Source organism: Salmo salar, chromosome 16 (assembly GCF_965601325.2).
Source record: "Salmo salar chromosome 16, fSalSal1, whole genome shotgun sequence".
Taxonomy (NCBI): Eukaryota; Metazoa; Chordata; class Actinopteri; order Salmoniformes; family Salmonidae; genus Salmo; species Salmo salar.
In genome coordinates, this window is record NC_138306.1 from 26,545,364 (window position 1) to 26,566,292 (window position 20,929).

At 43.3% G+C, this 20,929-nt stretch overlaps 1 protein-coding gene and 1 non-coding gene across 2 annotated transcripts in view; one reads left to right on the forward strand and one right to left on the reverse strand.

Annotated features, from left to right (window-relative positions):
- Positions 1-20,929, reverse strand: part of LOC106573448 (voltage-dependent calcium channel subunit alpha-2/delta-1) — a 160,603-nt gene that overhangs the window by 41,082 nt on the left and 98,592 nt on the right. Inside the window, exons 23-28 of the mRNA XM_082962632.1 lie at positions 20,775-20,851; positions 16,073-16,133; positions 15,738-15,832; positions 14,899-14,980; positions 12,586-12,648; positions 957-1,060 (exon numbers count right to left, since the gene is read on the reverse strand). Coding sequence (XP_082818758.1) covers positions 957-1,060; positions 12,586-12,648; positions 14,899-14,980; positions 15,738-15,832; positions 16,073-16,133; positions 20,775-20,851 — 482 coding nt within the window. The remainder of the gene's footprint in view (positions 1-956; positions 1,061-12,585; positions 12,649-14,898; positions 14,981-15,737; positions 15,833-16,072; positions 16,134-20,774; positions 20,852-20,929) is intronic.
- On the forward strand, positions 7,713-7,786 carry trnav-uac (transfer RNA valine (anticodon UAC)). The gene has a single exon. It is a non-coding gene; the product is annotated as a tRNA-Val (tRNA).

The window sequence follows — 20,929 nt, forward strand, 5'->3', positions numbered from 1 at the left end:
CATGTTGTGAGGGTGCTTTGCTACAGGAAGGACTGGTGCACTTCACAAAATAGATGGCATCATGAGGGCGGAACATTATGTGGATATATTGAAGCAACATCTCCAGAAATTAAAGCTTAGTCGCAAATGGGTCTTCCAAATGGACAATGATCACAAGCATACTTCCAAAGTTGTGGCAAAATGGCTTAAGGACAACAAAGTTAAGGTATTGGAGTGGCCATCACAAAGCCCTGACCTCAATCCAATAGAAAACGTGTGGGTAAAATCTTGTGCGAGCAAGGAGGCCTACAAACCTGACTCAGTTACACCAGCTCTGTCAGGAGGAATGGGCCAAAATTCACCCAACATATTGTGGGAAGCTTGTGGAAGACTACCTGAAGCGTTTGACCAAGTTAAACAATTTAAAGGCAATGCTAGCAAATACTAATTGAGTGTATGTAAACTTCTGACCCACTGGGAATGTGATGAAAGAAATAAAAGCTGAAATAAATATTATTCTGACATTTCACTTTCTTAAAATTAAGTGGTGATCCTAACTGACCTAAGACAGGGTATTTTTACTAGGATTAAATGTCAGCAATTGTGAAAAACTGAATTTAATGTATTTTGCTAAGGTGTATGTAAACTTCTGACAACTGTAGATTGCTGCAATACCACAGGGACATATAGAGAAGGGGAGTGGAAAATACCAGAGAGCATTAGATACAGAAGTACGTTAAAATAGTGAGTAGAGAGAGTGAGAGAGAGGGAAGAGAAAGGGGTCGGACAGAAGAGGGGGGTAGATAGAGAGATGAGAGGGAGCAGCATAGAAAGGAAGTAAAGATAGAGGGGGACTAGAAGGCCTCTCTTCTCTTACAATATACAGTAGAGCAGGCCATCAGGGATTTTCTGGAAGACCACACCGAAGAGAGGATCCGTGTGTGTGTGTGTGTGTGTTTCGTTGTGTGTTAACATACTGTTGAAATATGGAGCAGTGAAAATATAGATGTCGTTATCCAGAGTCCTCTTGTAGAAACTTGAGTCATAGGTCTCGGCATTCTCTGTCCACTCCTCCCCAGCACTGAAACACACACGCACGTGCACACATACAGAACTTTTTAAGATACAGATGTCTGAAAGATTTATTCAACTGTAAGGCCAAACTTTGATAAATATAACAGTCACACCCAAAGCACAACACATGGGAAAAATGGAATAGAATTGGCCCAGAGATAAAGAAAAAAATATGTATGTTTTATATAAAAATATTTCAATGTTTTTTTCTGTGATTAACTGCTGTACTCTAACAATCACCAAGGCAGAGAGAAAGAAAGAGAGAGAGAGGGAGGGAGAGGAGAGAGAGAGGGGGGAGGGAAAGTGAGTGGAGGGAAGGAGGGATAGACAGAGTCCATATTTACTGAGTATGTCTCCAGTGTATGTGTGGATGGGAATCATGTTCTGGTGATTTAGGAGGACTAACTGTCCATGCAATGTGAAGAAAGCCAGCTGAACAAGTTGGGGAGTAAAACAGTATCATATCCACCATATCCAAAACACTGTACCCTTTAAAATGGCTTTGTGCTTTAGCCAACTCCTATCTGTGACTCGTTTCAGGAAACTAGGCATATGTCGTGCATCACTACTTCACAGAGAGGCATTTTACAAATAGATTTTTTATCAAAATGCATTTTTTTGTTAGAAATGACTTCTGGAACATGTGAACTATGCCCTAATAATAAACTCGTATGCCAACTGTAAATACAAAAAATATAAAATAATTACAAGCATAGTAGGTTTAGCCACAGGAAAAGACAGGAACGTTCCCGCTAGTCATGATTGGCTGAGATAATGGATGGCTGGATGTGCCGAGAGATAAGTTCGGATTAGTCGTCGATGGAGCACGCTTCTGTCTATAACATGCTCAGTATGTACAGTGGGGGAAAAAAGTATTTGATCCCCTGCTGATTTTGTACGTTTGCCCACTGACAAAGAAAGGATCAGTCTATAATTTTAATGGTAAGTTTATTTGAACAGTGAGAGACAGAATAACAACAAAAATATCCAGAAAAACGCATGTCAAAAATGTTATAAATTGAATTGCATTTTAATGAGGGAAATAAGTATTTGACCCCCTCTCAATCAGAAAGATTTCTGGCTCCCAGGTGTCTTTTATACAGGTAACAAGCTGAGATTAGGAGCACACTCTTAAAGTAGGAGCACACTCTTAAAGAGAGTGCTCCTAACCGCAGCTTGTTACCTGTAAAAAAAGACACCTGTCCACAGAAGCAATCAATCAATCAGATTCCAAAATCTCCAACATGGCCAAGACCAAAGAGCTCTCCAAGGACGTCAGGGACAAGATTGTAGACCTACACAAGGCTGGAATGGGCTACAAGACCATCGCCAAGCAGCTTGGTGAGAAGGTGACAACATTTGCTACGATTATTCGCAATAGCAAGAAACACAAAAGAACTGTCAATATCCCTCGGCCTGGGGCTCCATGAAAGATCTCACCTCGTGGAGTTGCAATGATCATGAGAACGGTGAGGAATCAGCCCAGAACTACATGGGAGGATCTTGTCAATGATCTCAAGGCAGCTGGGACCATAGTCACCAAGAAAACAATTGGTAACACACTACGCTGTGAAGGACTGAAATCCTGCAGCGCCCGCAAGGTCCCCCTGCTCAAGAATACATATACATGCCCATCTGAATTTTGCCAATGAACATCTGAATGACTCAGAGGACAACTGGTGAAAGTGTTGTGGTCAGATGAGACCAACATGGAGCTTTTTGACATCAACTCAACTCGCCGTGTTTGGAGGAGGAGGAATGCTGCCTATGACCCCAAGAACACCATCTCCACCGTCAAACATGGAGGTGGAAACATTATGCTTTGGGTGTGTTTTTCTGCTAAGGGGACAGGACAACTTCACCGCATCAAAGGGACGATGGACGGGGCCATGTACCGTCAAATCTTGGGTGACAACCTCTTTCCCTCAGCCAGGGCATTGAAAATGGGTCGTGGATGGGTATTCCAGCATGACAATGACCCAAAACACACGGCCAAGGCAACAAAGGAGTGGCTCAAGAAGAAGCACATTAACCTGTTGGTTGTAGGGGGCAGTATTTACACGGCCGGATAAAAAACGTACCTGATTTAATCTGGTTATTACTACTGCCCAGAAACTAGAATATGCATATAATTATTGGCTTTGGATAGAAAACACCCTAAAGTTTCTAAAACTGTTTGAATGGTGTCTGTGAGTATAACAGAACTCATTTGGCAGGCAAAAACCTGAGAAGATTCTGTACAGGAAGTGCCCTCTCTGACCATTCCTTGAGCTTCTTGACTCTGTTTATTGAAGACTGAGGATCTTTGCTGTAACATGACACTTCCTACAGCTCCCATAGGCTCTCAGAAGGCGGGAAAAAGCTGAATGATGTAATTCCAGCCACTGGCTGAAAAACATTAGCGCTTTTGGCAAGTGCTCTATCAGAGGACAATGGGCTGAGGCGCGTGCACGAGTCGACCCCATGTTTTATTTTCTTTCGTCTTTGAACCTAAACACGCTTTCCCGGTCGGAATATTATCGCTTTTTTACGAGAAAAATGGCATAAAAATTGATTTTAAACAGCGGTTGACATGCTTCGAAGTACGGTAATGGAATATTTAGAATTTTTTTGTCACGAAATGCGTCGTGCGCGTCACCCTTCTTTACCATTCGGATAGTGTCTTGAACGCACAAACAAAACAGAGGATATTTGGATATAACTATGGATTATTTTGAACCAAACCAACATTTGTTATTGAAGTAGAAGTCCTGGGAGTGCATTCTGACGAAGACAGCAAAGGTAATAACATTTTTCTTATAGTAAATCTGATTTAGGTGAGTGCTAAACTTGGTGGGTGTCTAAATAGCTAGCCCTGTGATGCCGGGCTATCTACTGAGAATATTGCAAAATGTGCTTTCACCGAAAAGCTATTTTAAAATCGGACATAGCGAGTGCATAGAGGAGTTATGTATCTATAATTCTTAAAATAATTGTTATGTTTTTTGTGAACGTTTATCGTGAGTAATTTAGTAAATTCACCGGAAGTTTGCAGGGGGTATGCTAGTTCTGAACGTCACATGCTAATGTAAAAAGCTGGTTTTTGATATAAATATGAACTTGATTGAACAAAACATGCATGTATTGTATAACATAATGTCCTAGGCGTGTCATCTGATGAAGATCATCAAAGGTTAGTGCTGCATTTAGCTGTGGTTTGGGTTTATGTGACATTATATGCTAGCTTGAAAAATGGGTGTCTGATTATTTCTGGCTGGGTACTCTGCTGACATAATCTAATGTTTTGCTTTCGTTGTAAAGCCTTTTTGAAATCGGACAGTGTGGTTAGATTAACAAGAGTCTTGTCTTTAAAATGGTGTAAAATAGTCATATGTTTGAGAAATTGAAGTAATAGCATTTCTAAGGTATTTCAATAACGCGCCACGGGATTCAACTGGCTGTTGAGTAGGTGGGACGATTTCGTCCCGCCGACCCTAGAGAGGTTAAGGTCCTGGAGTGGCCTAGCCAGTCTCCAGACCTTAATCCCAGAGAAAATCTGTGGAGGGAGCTGAAGGTTCGAGTTGCCAAACGTCAGCCTCGAAACCTTAATAACTTGGAGAAGATCTGCAAAGAGGAGTGGGACAAAATCCCTCCTGAGATGTGTGCAAACCTGGTGGCCAACTACAAGAAACGTCTGACCTCTGTGATTGCCAACAAGGGTTTTGCCACCAAGTACTAAGTCATGTTTTGCAGAGGGGTCAAATACTTATTTCCTTCATTAAAATGCAAATCCTTTTATAACATTTTTGACGTGCGTTTTCTGGATTTTTTTGTTGTTATTCTGTCTCTGCTCTCACCACTGGTGACCCCCAGGGCTCTGTTCTTGGCCCACTCCTATTCTCGCTATACACCAAGTCACTTGGCTCTGTCATATCCTCACATGGTCTCTCATATCATTGCTATGCAGATGACACACAATTAATCTTCTCCTTTCCCCCTTCTGACAACCAGGTGGCGAATCGCATCTCTGCAGGTCTGGCAGACATATCAGTGTGGATGACGGATCACCACCTCAAGCTGAACCTCGGCAAGACGGAGCTGCTCTTCCTCCCGGGGAAGGACTGCCCGTTCCATGATCTCGCCATCACGGTTAACAACTCCCTTGTGTCCTCCTCCCAGAGTGCTAAGAGCCTTGGCGTGACCCTGGACAACACCCTGTCGTTCTCCACCAACATCAAGGCGGTGACCCGATCCTGTAGGTTCATGCTCTACAACATTCGCAGAGTACGACCCTGCCTCACACAGGAAGCGGCGCAGGTCCTAATCCAGGCACTTGTCATCTCCCGTCTGGATTATTGCAACTCGCTGTTGGCTGGGCTCCCTGCCTGTGCCATTAAACCCCTACAACTCATCCAGAACGCCGCAGCCCGTCTGGTGTTCAACCTTCCCAAGTTCTCTCACGTCACCCCGCTCCTCCGCTCTCTCCACTGGCTTCCAGTCGAAGCTCGCATCCGCTACAAGACCATGGTGCTTGCCTACGGAGCTGTGAGGGGAACGGCACCCCCGTACCTTCAGGCTCTGATCAGGCCCTACACCCAAACAAGGGCACTCCGTTCATCCACCTCTGGCCTGCTCGCCTCCCTACCTCTGAGGAAGCACAGTTCCCGCTCAGCCCAGTCAAAACTGTTCGCTGCTCTGGCACCCCAATGGTGGAACAAGCTCCCTCACGACGCCAGGACAGCGGAGTCAATCACCACCTTCCGGAGACACCTGAAACCCCACCTCTTCAAGGAATACCTGGGATAGGATAAAGTAATCCTTCTAACCCCCCCCTTAAAAGATTTAGATGCACTTTTGTAAAGTGGTTGTTCCACTGGATATTATAAGGTGAATGCACCAATTTGTAAGTCGCTCTGGATAAGAGCGTCTGCTAAATGACTTAAATGTAAATGTAAATGTCTCTCACTGTTCAAATAAACCTACTATTAAAATTATAGACTGATCATTTCTTTGTAAGTGGGCAAACGTACAAAATCAGCAGGGGATCAAATACTTTTTCCCCCACTGTATAGGTAATCCTTTCTAACCCATTTTTTTGGAAAGATATCACAAAGAACTGCAAAAGTGTTCCTCTCCACTTTCTGAAGGACCGAGTTTTGAAATCAGTGGAGTGCCCTGTGGAAGCAGAGTATGATTGCTAAGGAGATGGAGAAAATTCTGGCGTTTGATTGCAAATATGTGGAAGGAGTTGAACGTAGAACACACAGAAGGCTGTTATAAAGGATCACGATGGCACCAGAGGGGAGGGCTGCCGTCTTATTGGCTCTCAACGAACCATGCTATTTTGTTAGTTTTTTTCGTTGTTCGTAACTTCTTTTGCACATAATGTTGCTGCTACAGTCTCTTATGACCGAAAACAGCTTCTGGACATCAGAACTGCAATTGCTCACCTCAAACTGGATGAAGAGTTCTTCAATGAGTCATACAGGAGGGATATACTACTACAGATACCTGACCAGGCCCAGATCCCCGTGATTCGCTGGAGAAAGAAATTGAGATTTTGTGGGAAAAGATCCAGGTGCCATGTGAGGATCAGTGGCTAATCTGCCCTTGCCTTCGGTCCTGCTAGCTTATGTTCAATAGCTGGAAAATAAATTGGACAAGCTGAAAGCACGTATATCCTACCAACGGGACATTAAAAACTGTAATATCTTATGTTTCACCGAGTCATGGCTGAATGACAACATTAAGAGCATACAGCTGGCGAGTTATACACTCCATTGGCAGGACAGAACAGCAGCATCTTGTAAGACATGGGGCTTGGGCCTATGCATATATGTGAACAACAGCTGGTGCACGATATCTAAGGAAGTCTCGAGGTTTTGCTCGCCTGAGGCAGAGTATCTCATGATAAGCTGTAGACCACACTATCTACCTAGAGAGTTTTCATCTGTACTTTTCATAGCTGTCTACATACCACGATAGACCGATGCTAGCATTAAACCTCGCTCAATGAGCTGTATACCGCCATAAGCAAACAGGAAAACACTCATCCAGAAGCAGCGCTCCTAGTGGCCGCGGACTTTAATGCAGGGAAACTTAAATCAGTTTTACCTCATTTCTATCAGCATGTTAAATGTGCATCCAGAGAAAACAAAAATTCTAGACCATCTTTACTCCAATCACAGAGACGGGTACAAAGCTGTCCCTCGCCCTCCATTTGGAAAATCTGACCATAATTCTATCCTCCTGATTCCTGCTTAGAGGCAAAAATGAAAGCAGGAAGCACCAGTGACTCGGTCTATAAAAAAGTGGTCAGATGAAGCAGATGCTAAACTATAGGACTGCTTTGCTAGCACAGACTGGAATATATTCCGGAATTTTTCCGTTGGCATTGAGGAGTACACCACATCAGTCACTGGCTTTATCAATAAGTGCATCGAGGACGTCACCCCCACAGTGACTGTATGTACCCCAACCAGAAGCCATGGAATACAGGCAACATTCGACACTGAGCTAAAGGGTAGAGCTGTCGCTTTCAAGGAGTGGGACTCTAACCCGGAAATCCCGCTATGCCCCACGATGAACCGTCAAACAGGCAAAGCATCAATACAGGACTAAGATTGACTCATACTACACTGGCTCAGATGCTCGTCGGTTGTGGCAGGGCTTGCAAACTAGTCCCGTATAGCTCAGTTGGTAGAGCATGGTGTTTACAACACCAGGGTTGTGGGTTCGATTCCCACGGGGGACCAGTATGGAGAAAACAATTTATGAAATGTATGCAGTCGCTCTGGATAAGAGTGTCTGCCAAATGACTAAAATGTAAAAATGTAAAATTACTACAAAGGGAAGCACAGCTGAGAGCTGCCCAGTGACACAAGCCTACCAGATGAGCTAAATAACTTCTACGCTCGCTTTGAGGCAAGTAACACTGAAACATGCATGAGAGCATCAGCTGTTCCGGACGACTGTGTGATAACACTCTCCTCAGCCGATGTGAGTAAGACTTTCAAACAGGTCAATATTCACAAGGCCTCAGGGCCAGATGGATTACCAAAACATGTACTGTGAGAATGCGCTGACCAACTGGCAAGTGTCTTCACTGACATTTTCAACCTCTCCCTGTCTGAGTCTGTAATACTAAACATGTTTCAAGCAGACCACCATAGTCCTTGTGCACAAGAACACTAAGGTAACCTGCCTAAATGACTACTGACCCGTAGCACTCACGTCTGTAGCCATGAAGTGCTTTGAAAGGCTGGTCATGGCTCACATCAACACCAATATCCCAGAAACCCCAGACCCACTCCAATTTGCATACCGCACCAACAGATTCACAGATGATGCAACCTCTATTGCACTCCACACTGTCCTTTCACGCCTGGACAAAAGGAACACCTATGTGAGAATGCTATTCATTGACTACAGCTCAGCGTTCAACACCATAGTGCCCTCAAAGCTCATCACTAAGCTAAGGACACTAGGACTAAACACCTCCCTCTGCAACTGGATCCTGGACTTCCTGACGGGCCGCCCCCAGGTGGTAAGGGTAGGTAACAACACATCCGCCACACTGATCCTCAACACGGGGACCTCTCAGGGGAACGTGCTCAGTCCCCTCCTGTACTCCCTTGTTCACTCATGACTGCACTGCCAGGCACACATCCAACACCATCATTAAGTTTGCTGATGACAACAGTAGGCCTGATCACCGATAACAATGAGATAGCCTATAGGGAAGAGGTCAGAGACCTGATCGTGTGGTTCCAGGACAACAACCTCTCCCTCAATGTGATCAAGACAAAAGAGATGATTGTGGACAACAGGAAAAGGAGGACCGAGCACACCCCCATTCTCATCGATGAGGCTGTAGTGGAGCAGGTTGAGCGCTTCAAGTTCCTTGGCATCCATATCACCAACAAACTAACAGGGTCCATGCACACCAAGACAGTCGTGAAGAGGGCACGACAAAACCTATTCCCCCTCAGGATACTGAAAAGATTTGGCATGGGTCCTCAGATCCTCAAAAGGTTTTGCAGCTGCACCATCGAGAGCATTCTGACAGGTTGCATCACTGCCTGGTATGGGTATGGGCCTCCGACTGCAAGGCACTACAGAAGGGTAGTGTGTATGGCCCAGTACATCAGCGGGGCTAAGCTTCATGCCATCCAGGACCTATACCAGGCGGTGTCAGAGGAAGGCCCTAAAAATTGTCAAAGACTCCGGCCATAGCATGTTCTCTCTTTTACCGCACGACAAGCGGTACCGGAGCGACAAGTCTCGGTCCAAGATGCTCCTAAATAGCTTCTACCCCCAAGCCATAAGACATAAGATTATTTGCATTGCCCCCCCCCCCCCCCCCCTCCCCTTCTGGAACGCTGCTGCTACTCTCTGTTATTATCTTTGCATAGTCACTTTAATAACGCTACCTACATGTACATATTACCTCAATTACCTCGACACCGGTGCCCCCACACATTGACATTGACTCTGTACCAGTACCCCCTGTACCGGTACCCGCTGTACATAGCCCCGCTATTGTTATTTACTGCTGCTCTTTAATTATTTGTTATTCTTATCTCTTACTTTTTTTGTTGTATTTTCTTAAAACTGCATTGTTGGTTAAGGGCTTGTAAGTAAGCATTTCCATGTAAAGTCTACACCTGTTGTATTCTGCAGATGTGACAAATAAAATGTAATTTGATTTATAAAACACCTGTGTCCAGATTACATCTTCAAACTAAGGGAAACCATGGCATCCGTGACAGAGAGGGAGAAGCGTTCATCCATGTATACGGGTATGAGAGTCTAGCTAGCTACATTTTTTGAATTTTTTTCAGAAAGTATTTTTCATTGTACGTTAAAACCTCTTACATCTAGACGTTCCGCTAGCGGAACACCTGCTCCAATATCCAATGATAGGCGTGGCGCGAATTACAAATTCCTCAAAAATCCCCAAACTTCCATTTTTCAAACATATGACTATTTTACACCATTTTAAAGACAAGACTCTCCTTTATCTAACCACACTGTCCGATTTCAAAAAGGCTTTACAACGAAAGCAAAACATTAGATTATGTCAGCAGAGTACCCAGCCAGAAATAATCAGACACCCATTTTTCAAGCTAGCATATAATGTCACAAAAAACAAAACCACAGCTAAATGCAGCACTAACCTTTGATGATCTTCATCAGATGACACGCCTAGGACATTATGTTATACAATACATGCATGTTTTGTTCAATCAAGTTCATATTTATATCAAAAACCAGCTTTTTACATTAGTATGTGACGTTCAGAACTAGCATTCCCACCGAACACTTCCGGTGAATTTACTAAATTACTCACGATAAACGTTCACAAAAAACATAACAATTATTTTAAGAATTATAGATACAGAACTCCTTTATGCAATCGAGGTGTCCGATTTTAAAATAGCTTTTCGGTGAAAGCACATTTTGCAATATTCTGAGTAGATAGCACGCCATCACAGGCTAGCTATTTTGACACCCACCAAGTTTGACCCTCACCAAACTCAGATTTACTATAAGAAAAATTTGATTACCTTTGCTGTTCTTCGTCAGAATGCACTCCCAGGACTTCTACTTCAATAACAAATGTTGGTTTGGTTCAAAATAATTCATAGTTATATCCAAATAGCGGCGTTTTGTTCGTGCGTTCAAGACACTATACAAGGGTGACGAAGGGTTACGCGCCCGACGCGTTTCGTGACAGAAAATGTCTAAATATTCCATTACCGTACTCCGAAGCATGTCAACCGCTGTTTAAAATCAATTTTTATGCTATTTTTCTCGTAAAAAAGCGATAATATTCCGACCGGGAGTCGTTGTTTTCGTTCAAAGACGAAAGAATAAAAACATGGTGTCGCCTCGTGCACGCGCCTCCAGTCTCTGTTCTCTGATCGACCACTATCTAAATGCGCTAGCGTTTTTCAGCCAGGGCCTGCAAAGACATCATTCAGCTTTTTGCCGCCTTCTGAGAGACTATGGGAGCCGTAGGAAGTGTCATGTTACAGCAGAGATCCCCTGTTTTGGATAGAGATGATCAAGAAGGCCAAGAAATGGTCAGAGAGGGCGCTTCCTGTTTGGAATCTTCTCAGGTTTTGGTCTGCCAAATGAGTTATGTTATACTCACAGACACCATTCAAACAGTTTTAGAAACTTTGGGGTGTTTTCTATCCAAAGCTAATAATTATATGCATATTCTAGTTTCTGGGCAGGAGTAATAATCAGATTAAATCGGGTACGTTTTTTATCCGGCCGTGAAAATACTGCCCCCTATCCATAAGAGGTTAAAGCGTACTGTTAGCTAGCTAGCTAATGTTAGCTGGCTGGCTCACAAGCTGATGGTACGTGTAGGATCTGTGTAGTAATATTATTCGTATCTCAGAGCCATTTGCATAACTGCAGATTTATGCAGGGTAGCAATGTTATGAGTTGAGATTCTGGTTCATTGTTAGGTTAGCTATGTAGCTACATGTCTAAACAAAAGACTCCACTATGCAAGTAACCATTTCATTTGACCATTTACACCTTCTGTATCCTGTGCATGTGACAAATAAACATAGATTTTATTTGATATAGTGTGTGTTTACCAGAGACAGTAATGTATTGAACATCATGACCTGCACCAAAGTCAAATTAGGATACAACGTTAGGCCAACGAGACAGTGTCCAAGTTCTGAAATTCTCCGGTAGAATGCCCTGCTTTTATTTCGTCACACTCTGATATGGTCATTATTTGAACTGGCCAGCCAGATAACTTAACGTTACCTAGCTAGCTAACAAGCTATAAACGAACCAAAACATTGTTTAGAAAGTTGCTGTTAGTTGCCTGGTTTGCTAGATTGACATATACTAATACACCAATTGTGCTATTTTGGACCACCAGGCTACTCATCCAGCCTGCTGTTTTTGTGTTTATACTTTTTCATAAGGATAACAACAAGTTGTCGTTATGTCGGGGGACAATAAAATGTTCATGATATCACTGCGACAACTGTCTACAGACATATCGATAGACGTAGGTTAAACAAGCCTTCAGTCTTAATCTTTGGTTATTTAGTACACTGCTGTACTCATTCTGTTCAGCACATACAGTAGCCTCACATTTGAATCCTTAAAGAGATGGGTGGGGCTAAGGCTTAAGAAGGTGTGAACGATGCTGAATGGGTGTAGACAAAGAAGAGCTCTCCAGTAGGTGTACCAAAAACTCAAGGGACATTTTCTCAAAAGTCTGGTTTATAAAGAAAGTTTATAAACTTTCAAAGCAGAATTACTTCCCCATTGTCCTTCAACTGTAGTGTATTATATAAGATTTTCTATCTCTGAGTCTCTACTTTTATCCAATGTAAAAAAAAAAAAAAAGCAATTCAAATGTTGCTACATAAGACCGAATCGTGCCGGTGTATTTGTTCGTTTTCATGGCTTTATACAATAGGAGTTGGCCAAGGCACATACAGTAAAGTATGGGAAAATGAGGCTAACTAACTAATACTGTAGGACTGAGAAGGAGAAATCTGAGCGTACCTTCTGGGATAGACTCTAGTGATCCCTCCGTCAGTGGCTACAAACCTGGCCAGGACTCCGCGCCTGGGAACCGAAAGAACACACAGAAACCAATCACAGTTCAACAACAGAGGCTAAGGGACCATCGAGACAAATCAGAAAGAGGCATGAACTGAAAATTCCAGTCTGTGTGTGTGTGTTCTTTCTGTTCCTCTGTGTCCAGAACCTTTAAAAACAGATTGTTATATTTCCGGAGAGTCACTTCTCTTGATGTCCCAATTCTGAATAGAGTTCTTTGTTCAGTAAATTGATTATGTTTGTTTGAGCTTGTGTGGATTATAATGGACAAATGTGTGTCTATGGTATAATGAATGCATGTTGATATACAGTTGAAGTCGGAAGCTCACATACACCTTAGCCAAATACATTTAAACTCAGTTTTTCACAATTCCTGACATTTAATCAGAGTAAAAATTCCCTGTCTTAGGTCAGTTAGCATCACCAATTTATTTTAAGGTGAAATGTCAGAATAATCGTAGAGAGAATGATTTATTTCAGATTTTATTTCTTTTATCACATTCCCAGTGGGTCAGAAGTTTACATACACTCGATTAGTATTTGCTAGCATTGCCTTTAATTGTTTAACCTGGGTCAAACGTTTCGGGTAGCCTTCCACAAGCTTCCTACAATAAGTTGGGTGAATTTTGGCCAATTCCTCCTGACAGAGCTGGTGTAACTGAGTCAGGTTTGTAGACCTCCTTGCTCGCACACACTTTTTCAGTTCTGCCCACCCATTTTTTCTAGGATGTGGTCAGGGCTTTGTGATGGCCACTCCAATACCTTGACTTTGTTGTCCTCAAGCCATTTTGCCACAACTTTGGAAGTATGCTTGTGGTCATTGTTCATTTGAAAGACCCATTTGCGACCAAGCTTTAACTTCCTGACTGATGTCTTGAGATGTTGCTCAATATATCCACATCATTTTCCGCCCTCATGATGCCATCTATTTTGTTAAGTGCACCAATCCCTCCTGCATCAAAGCACCCCCACAACATGAAGCTGCCACACCCGTGCTTCACGGTTGGGATGGTGTTCTTCGGCTTGCAAGCCTCCCCCTTTTTCCTACAAACATAACAATGGTCATTATGGCCAAACAGTTCTATTTTTGTTTCATCAGACGAGAGGACATTTCTCCAAAAAGTACAATCTTTGTCCCCAAGTGCAGTTGCAAACCATAGTCTGGCTTTTTTATGCCAGGTTTGGAGCAGTGGCTTCTTCCTTGCTGAGTGGCCATTCAGGATATGTCGATATAGGACTCGTTTTACTGTGGATATAGATACCTTTGTACCTGTTTCCTCCAGCATCTTCACAAGGTCCTTTGCTGTTGTTCTGGGATTGATTTGCACTTTTCACACCAAAGAACATTCATCTCTAGGAGACAGAACGCGTCTCCTTCCTGAGCGGTATGACGGCTGCGGGGTCCCATGGTGTTTATACTTGCACACTGTTGTTTGTACAGGTGAACGTGGTACCTTCAGGCGTTTGGAAATTGCTCCCAAGGATGAACCAGAATTGTGGAGGTCTACAATGTCTTTTCTGAGGTCTTGGCTGATTTCTTTTGATTTTTCCCATGATGTCAGACAAAGAGGCACTGAAGTCTTGAAGGGAAGTCAAGGGAAGTCTTGAAATACATCCACAGGTACACCTCCAATTGACTCAAATGATGTCAATTAGCCTATCAGAGGCTTCTAAAGCCATGACATCATATTCTGTCATTTTCCAAGCTGTTTAAAGTCACAGTCAACGTAGTGTACGTAAACTTCTGACCCACTGGAATTGTGATACAGTGAATTATAAGTGAAATAATAATCTGTCTGTAAACAACTGTTGGAAAAATTACTTGTGTCATGCACAAAGTAGATGTCCTAACCGACTTGCCAAAACAATAGTTTGTGAACAAGAATTTTGTGGAGTTGTTGAAAAACGAGTTTTAATGACTCCAACCAAGTTTATGTAAACTTCCGACTTTAACTGTAATTACTGTGGTGTCTTCAGAACACACTAATTATTGGCATGGCTTGGCATGGCTGGTCCTGTGTCTTTCTTTCATCATGTTTTATTGTCAAAACAAGGCCAAGACTCTCAGAGCAACAGACCTATACATTAGACTGTAGCAGTACTAGCTGCTTTGTGTTTCTCCAATAAGACATCAATAAAACAGGGAATAGCCTGACTGTCTATATGACTCATTTAACTGACTCTCAATGTTTACATGATCACTGTAACGCAATGCAGTGATGACGGGAAGTGTGTGTGTGTGTGTGTGTCACTCACAATGTCTGCTCCTTCCACAGTTTGACCAGATCAGCTGTCAACCCAGCATCCAACAGCAGCCTACTGACCAGAGCCATATTACCTAGAGAGGAAGACATTGTTACTGAAGTACCATCCACAGTAGACCCCATGGCAAACTGCAAAGTTGACACATAGGAGAAGATAGCTTGACCTTGCTTAGACAACACGAGGACATTGAGCTCCATTAGCTGACTATGAGGAAGATGGTAGGATCTACAGTAGCTGATACCCATTAGATGATGACCACTATAGAGGTTTTGAGTCACATAGAAGCATGACAACATCAGGTTCTAGGAAGTTCAGTCGATCAGGATGATATCACCCCCTGGCCAGACTAGACTAATCAAACGTCTATACCTCATTCGATCAGGCTGATGCCACCCTCTGACCTTCACAGGGCTATGGAACACCATGATATCACAGTGGCGGGAAACCGGCCTGACTCACCCCACTAACCACTCCCTCCTGGGTGGGTGTACTGCCTATTAATGACTGTATTGATCTAAAGCTACTCTTTCTTTAACCTTGACTGGCTATCGAACAAAACAGGCAGAGGAATTCCATCTGTGTGTGTGTGTATGTGTGCAGAGGAATTCCATCTATGTGTGTGTGTGTGTGTGTGTGTGTGTGTGTATGTGTGTGTGTGTGTGTGTGTGTGTGTGTGTGTATGTGTGCAGAGGAATTCCATCTGTGTGTGTGTGTGTGTGTGTGTGTGTGTGTGTGTGTGTGTGTGTGTGTGTGTGTGCGTGCAGAGGAATTCCATCTGTGTGTGCGCGTGGTCATGTGTGTCAGTGCGTGGGACAGGCATGGTAACTTACAAGGCTCTTCCACTGTGTTCCTGTCAATGAACTGGTTGAAGTCTAGGAGGAACTGGGTGTTGTTGTCCTTGTCCTTCAGGCCTTTGCAGTACTCCCTATTTCAATATGACATACATTAGATACGTTACAGTAGTCTCAAACATAACTCAACATCTGCACAACATCATACTCAACCCCTTTTATAACTTGTCCTCAATGCTAATCAGTGCTCCTCAACGCTGGCATAAACTGTGGATTAACTAGCTACTCTTGGCTGTAAGTAAACTACAGGAGTATCAATGGTTGTATATGATCTGAGGTGGAGGAGATTCATATATGCTGTTGTAGCCAGTCACCTGGGGGCAATGAAGGTGTGCCCCAACTCATCAAACCTCTCCACCTGCAGAGTGTCCATGGCTGAAGAAAATAGAGAGACATCTTTAGAACCTTACACTGTGGAGGTGGATACATGGCCTACACAGTACATAGACTGATCATTATGAAAAGAGAGAACTGAAAACAAAGATGAATGAGTGAAACAAGACATGACAGAAAGAGAGACAGTGATTATGGAGCTAAACTCCTATCCATCGTTCCATCTTTTAAGCTTGGTATTGCCACTAGTCTGTCAGCATGACTTTTCACGGCTGATAGGACAGTACACTTTGCTGACTGTCTCTGTCAGGCTTTTCCTAGAACAAGGCAATCCTCAACTGACACTGGTTCATAAAATCAAATCACATAAAATGGTATATAACATGCTTAAATAGTGACACAAGGAATACATACACTGAATAACGAATAACATGGCTATATATAGGGAGTACAAAATAACATGCTATATACAGGGAGTACCAGTACCAAGTCCATATGCAGGGGTGCGAAGTAATTGATGCATCTATGTACTGTATATATACTGTAAGTAGGTATAAAGTGAGTAGGCAACAGGATAGATAATAGACAGTATCAGCAGTGTACAGTGCATTCGGAAAGTATTCAGACCCCTTCACTTTTTCCACATTTTGATACGTTCCAGTCTTATTCTAAAATGGAAAAAATCAACATGCTTCCTCATCAATCTACACACAATACACCATAATCACAAAGCAAAAACAGGTTTTTAGAAAATATTTTAAATGTATAAAAAAAATACTAATAGAAATACCTCATTTGCATAAGTATTCAGACCCTTCGCTATGATACTTGAGACTGAGCTCAGGTGCATCGTTTTTCCATTGGTCATCCTTGAGATGTTTCTATAACTCAATTGGAGTCCACCTGTGGTAAATTCAAAAGATTGGACATGATTTGGAAAGGCACAGTTGACAGTGTCAGAGTAAAAATCAAGCCATGAGGTCAAAGGAATTGTCCGTAGAATGCCGAGAGAGGATTGTGTCGAGGCACAGATCTGGGGAAGGGTACCAAAAAATGTCTGCAGCATTGAAGGTCCCCAAGAACACAGTGGCCCCCATCATTCTTAAATGGATGAAGTTTGGAATCATCGAGACTGTTCCTTGAGCTGGCCGCCCGGCCAAACTGAGCAATCGGGGGAGAAGGGCCTTGATCAGGGAGGTGACCAAGAACCCGATGGTCACTAACAGTGCTCCAGAGTTCCACTGTAGAGATGGGAGAACCTTCCAGAAGGACAACCAGAAGGGCAATCTCTGCAGCACTCTACCAATCAGGCTTTTATGGTAGAGTGGCCAGATGGAAGCCACTCATCAGTAAAAGGCACATGACAGCCCACTTGGAGTTTGTCAAAAGGCACCTAAAGGACTCTCAGGCCATGAGAAACAAAATTCTTTGGTCTGATAAAACCAACTCTTTGGCTTGAATGCCAAGCCTCACGTCTAGAGGAAATTAGGCAATGCTCATCACCTGGCCAATACCATCCCTAAGGTGAAGAATGGTGGTGGCAGCATCATGCTGTGGGGATGTTTTCAGCAGCAGGGACTGAAACTAGTCAGGATCAAGGGAAAGATGAACGCAGCAAAGTACAGAGAGATCCTTGATGAAAACCTGCTCCAGTGTGCTCAGGGACTCAGACTGAGGTGAAGGTTCACCTTCCAACAGGACAATGACCCTAAGCACATAGCAAAGACAACGCAGGAGTGGCTTTGGGACAAGTCTCTGAATGTCCTTGAGACGCCCAGGCAGATTCCGGATTTGAACCTGATCAAACATCTCTGGAGAGACCTGAAAATAGCTGTGCAGCGACGCTCCCCATCCAACTCGACAGAGCTTGAGAGGATCTTTAGAGAAGAATGGGAGAAAATCCCAGAATACAGGTGTGCCAAGCTTGTAGTGTCAAACCCAAGAAGACGCAAGGCTGTAATCGCTGCCAAAGGTGCTTCAACAAAGTACTGAGTAAAGGGTCTGAATACTGATGTAAATATGATATTTCAAAAAAATGTAATATACATTTATATTTATTTATTCTAAAAACCATTTTTTGCCTCGTCATTATGGGCTATTGTGGGTAGATTGATGAGTTAAAAACAACAAAAAAAAAAATAATCAATTTTAGAGTAAGGCTGTAATGTAACAAAATGTGGAAAAAGTTACGTGGTCTGAATACTTTCCAAATGCACTGAATGTATTGTGTGTGTGTGCGTGTGTGTATGTGTGGCATCTGTATGCATATGCATGATATAAGGTTGTGTGGGCGTATGTAGTGTGTGTGTGTGTGTGTGTGGGTGTGTGTATATGTGTGTTGGGGAGTCAGTGTAAGTATGTGTGAGTGTGTGGGTAGAGTCCAGTGCTTGTGCATAGAGTCAGTTCAAAAGAGTTGGTGCAAAAAAGGGTTAATGCAGGTAGTCAGGGTAGCCATTTGATTAGCTATTTAGCGGTCTTGTTTAGATGTCCTGTGGATTTTCAGGGTCCTGTTGGTTCCAGACTGAGTGCATTGGTACCGCCTGGGCCTTACTCTGACACCGCCTGGTATAGAGGTCCTGGATGGCAGGGAGCTCGACCCATGCACTACCTTCTGTAGCGCCTTGCGGTCAGATGCCAAGCAGTTGCCATACAAAGCGGTGATGCAGCCAGTGAAGATTCTCTCGATGGTGCAGCTGTAGAACTTGTTGAGGATCTGAGGGCCCATGCCAAATATTTTCATCTCAACCACAGACCGGTTACAGTGGTGACAAGTCAATGTGTGTCACACACACGCACACACACACACACACACACACACAGTTTTGGACAGAGATGAAGTGTGGTGTGGAGAGTTAGAGAAGGTGTGGAGTGAGACTGAAGTGATCGAACAAACAGAAGAGGGGAAGATGAATACTTGCCCTTCTGCCCTGTAGTGACCCCAGAGAGAGAGAAAGAGAGATGGGGGGTAGATAGAGAGAAAACAGAACCATTGGGATTTCAGATGTCTTGCCAAATTGATATTACACCAATTAAAAAGTCTAGAAATGGAAGGAAAACTGATTTAAAACAACAGCACTATCAAAACTGTGATGTGCTACCATGCAGAGACATGCAATAAAGCATAGTTGGTTCACAGACATCCACAGTTACTCCAGCACAGTGTTTGTCTCTCCTATCATTTCATACGTGACAATCCTTGGCTTGGGATTTTACTTTGTTCTATAGTTTCTACACTCGTAAAGACATCAATGTTCATCACCCCATCTTTTAAAAGAAGACATCATGAGAAACAATTCCATTAAACTCGATACAGTCATGTCAGCAGTCTGTGAAATCGTTTACTGATGGTTCAGTATCAAAAGGTTCATGAGTATCTGGTCCATAATCAAGGAATTTCTTATGGACTCCCGAGTGGCGCAGCGTTCTAAGGCACTGCATCTCAGTGTTAGAGGCATCACAACAGACCCTGATTTGATTCCAGGCTGTATCACAACCGGCGGTGATTGGGAGTCCCATAGGGCGGCGCAAAATTGGCCCAGCGTCGTTAGGGTAGGCCGTCATTGTAAATAACAACTTGTCCTTAACTATCTTGTCTGGTTAAATCAAATAACGAAATAAATCATTTCAATAGCATGTTAAACATGACAGGTAGATCTCCTCTAAGGACTTGGCAGGACAGGGATCACATGGACCTTAACTGCTCTTTCTATTACTCCCTACCACCGTAGATTAGTCATTCATTTTCCTGTCTTAAACTCTTTTCACTTCCTCTTGTTTCCCTCTGAATTAATATACTTCATCAAGCAAACACAGACACATGACCATGCAGAGACTGGAGGAGAGATAATGAAAAGTGAGATACACCAGAGAATACACTGAGTACTTGCCCCATGGAGCTGTATGGATCCAATAAAGGAGCAGATAGAGAGAGGACAGGAGGGGAACATTAAAGTCAACAGAGAGTTGGATGTAGAGGTGGATTTATCTTGTACATCAGAGGTACATGGTCCATGTGATAAAGCCACTATGAGCAGCTATAAACCAGGTCTGGGTAGAGAAAGAGGTACAGACAGATTTACAGTCCAGAGGAAAGCCCTGGAGCAGAGTCAAGCTTTGTAGAGGGTAATATGTCCCCTCTGCCCTTGGATTCCAAGAGAGAGAACAGAGGAAAGAGTAATGGAAAGGATGAAGGTAAAGAGTGAGAGAGGGAACAAAGGAAGTGTGAAGTGGGAAAGGGTTGGGAGACGGGGAGGGAGGAGAGAAACTCCTGAGCCCAGGAGAGAGAGGGAGCAGGAGAGGTAGAGCGGGATGGTAGGATGGAAGGAGAGAGCGAGACAAAGGGAGAGACTGCAGGGAGGATCAAAGTATGTGTGGTTAAGTCTATGAGTAGGAGGACTGGAGACTGGTCTAGAGGGCCACTCATTTCAATTCAATTCAAGGGGCTTTATTGGCATGGGAAACATATGTTAACATTGCCAAAGCAAGTGAAGTAGATAATATACAAAAGTGAAATAAACAATAAAACTGAACAGTAAACATTACACTCACAGAAGTTCCAAAAGCACTATAAATAAGGGACATCGGCAAAACTCACTGATCTGAGAGCAGAGTCGTTGAAGAAGGTTTTGTTTGTGTTGATGTGTGTGTGTGTGTGTGTTTGTTTGTCTGTTTGTCTGTACTCACCCATAGCCTGTCTGATGGTGTCTCCCAGTTTGGCCTGTATGTAGTGTTCACTGTACATTGGCAGGACTAGGGCCAAGCTGGGGAAATAAAGGTATGGTCCCTGTTGACAGACTGATGGCGATGCTTGAAAAAACATGTTCATCCAGAAGGTGACA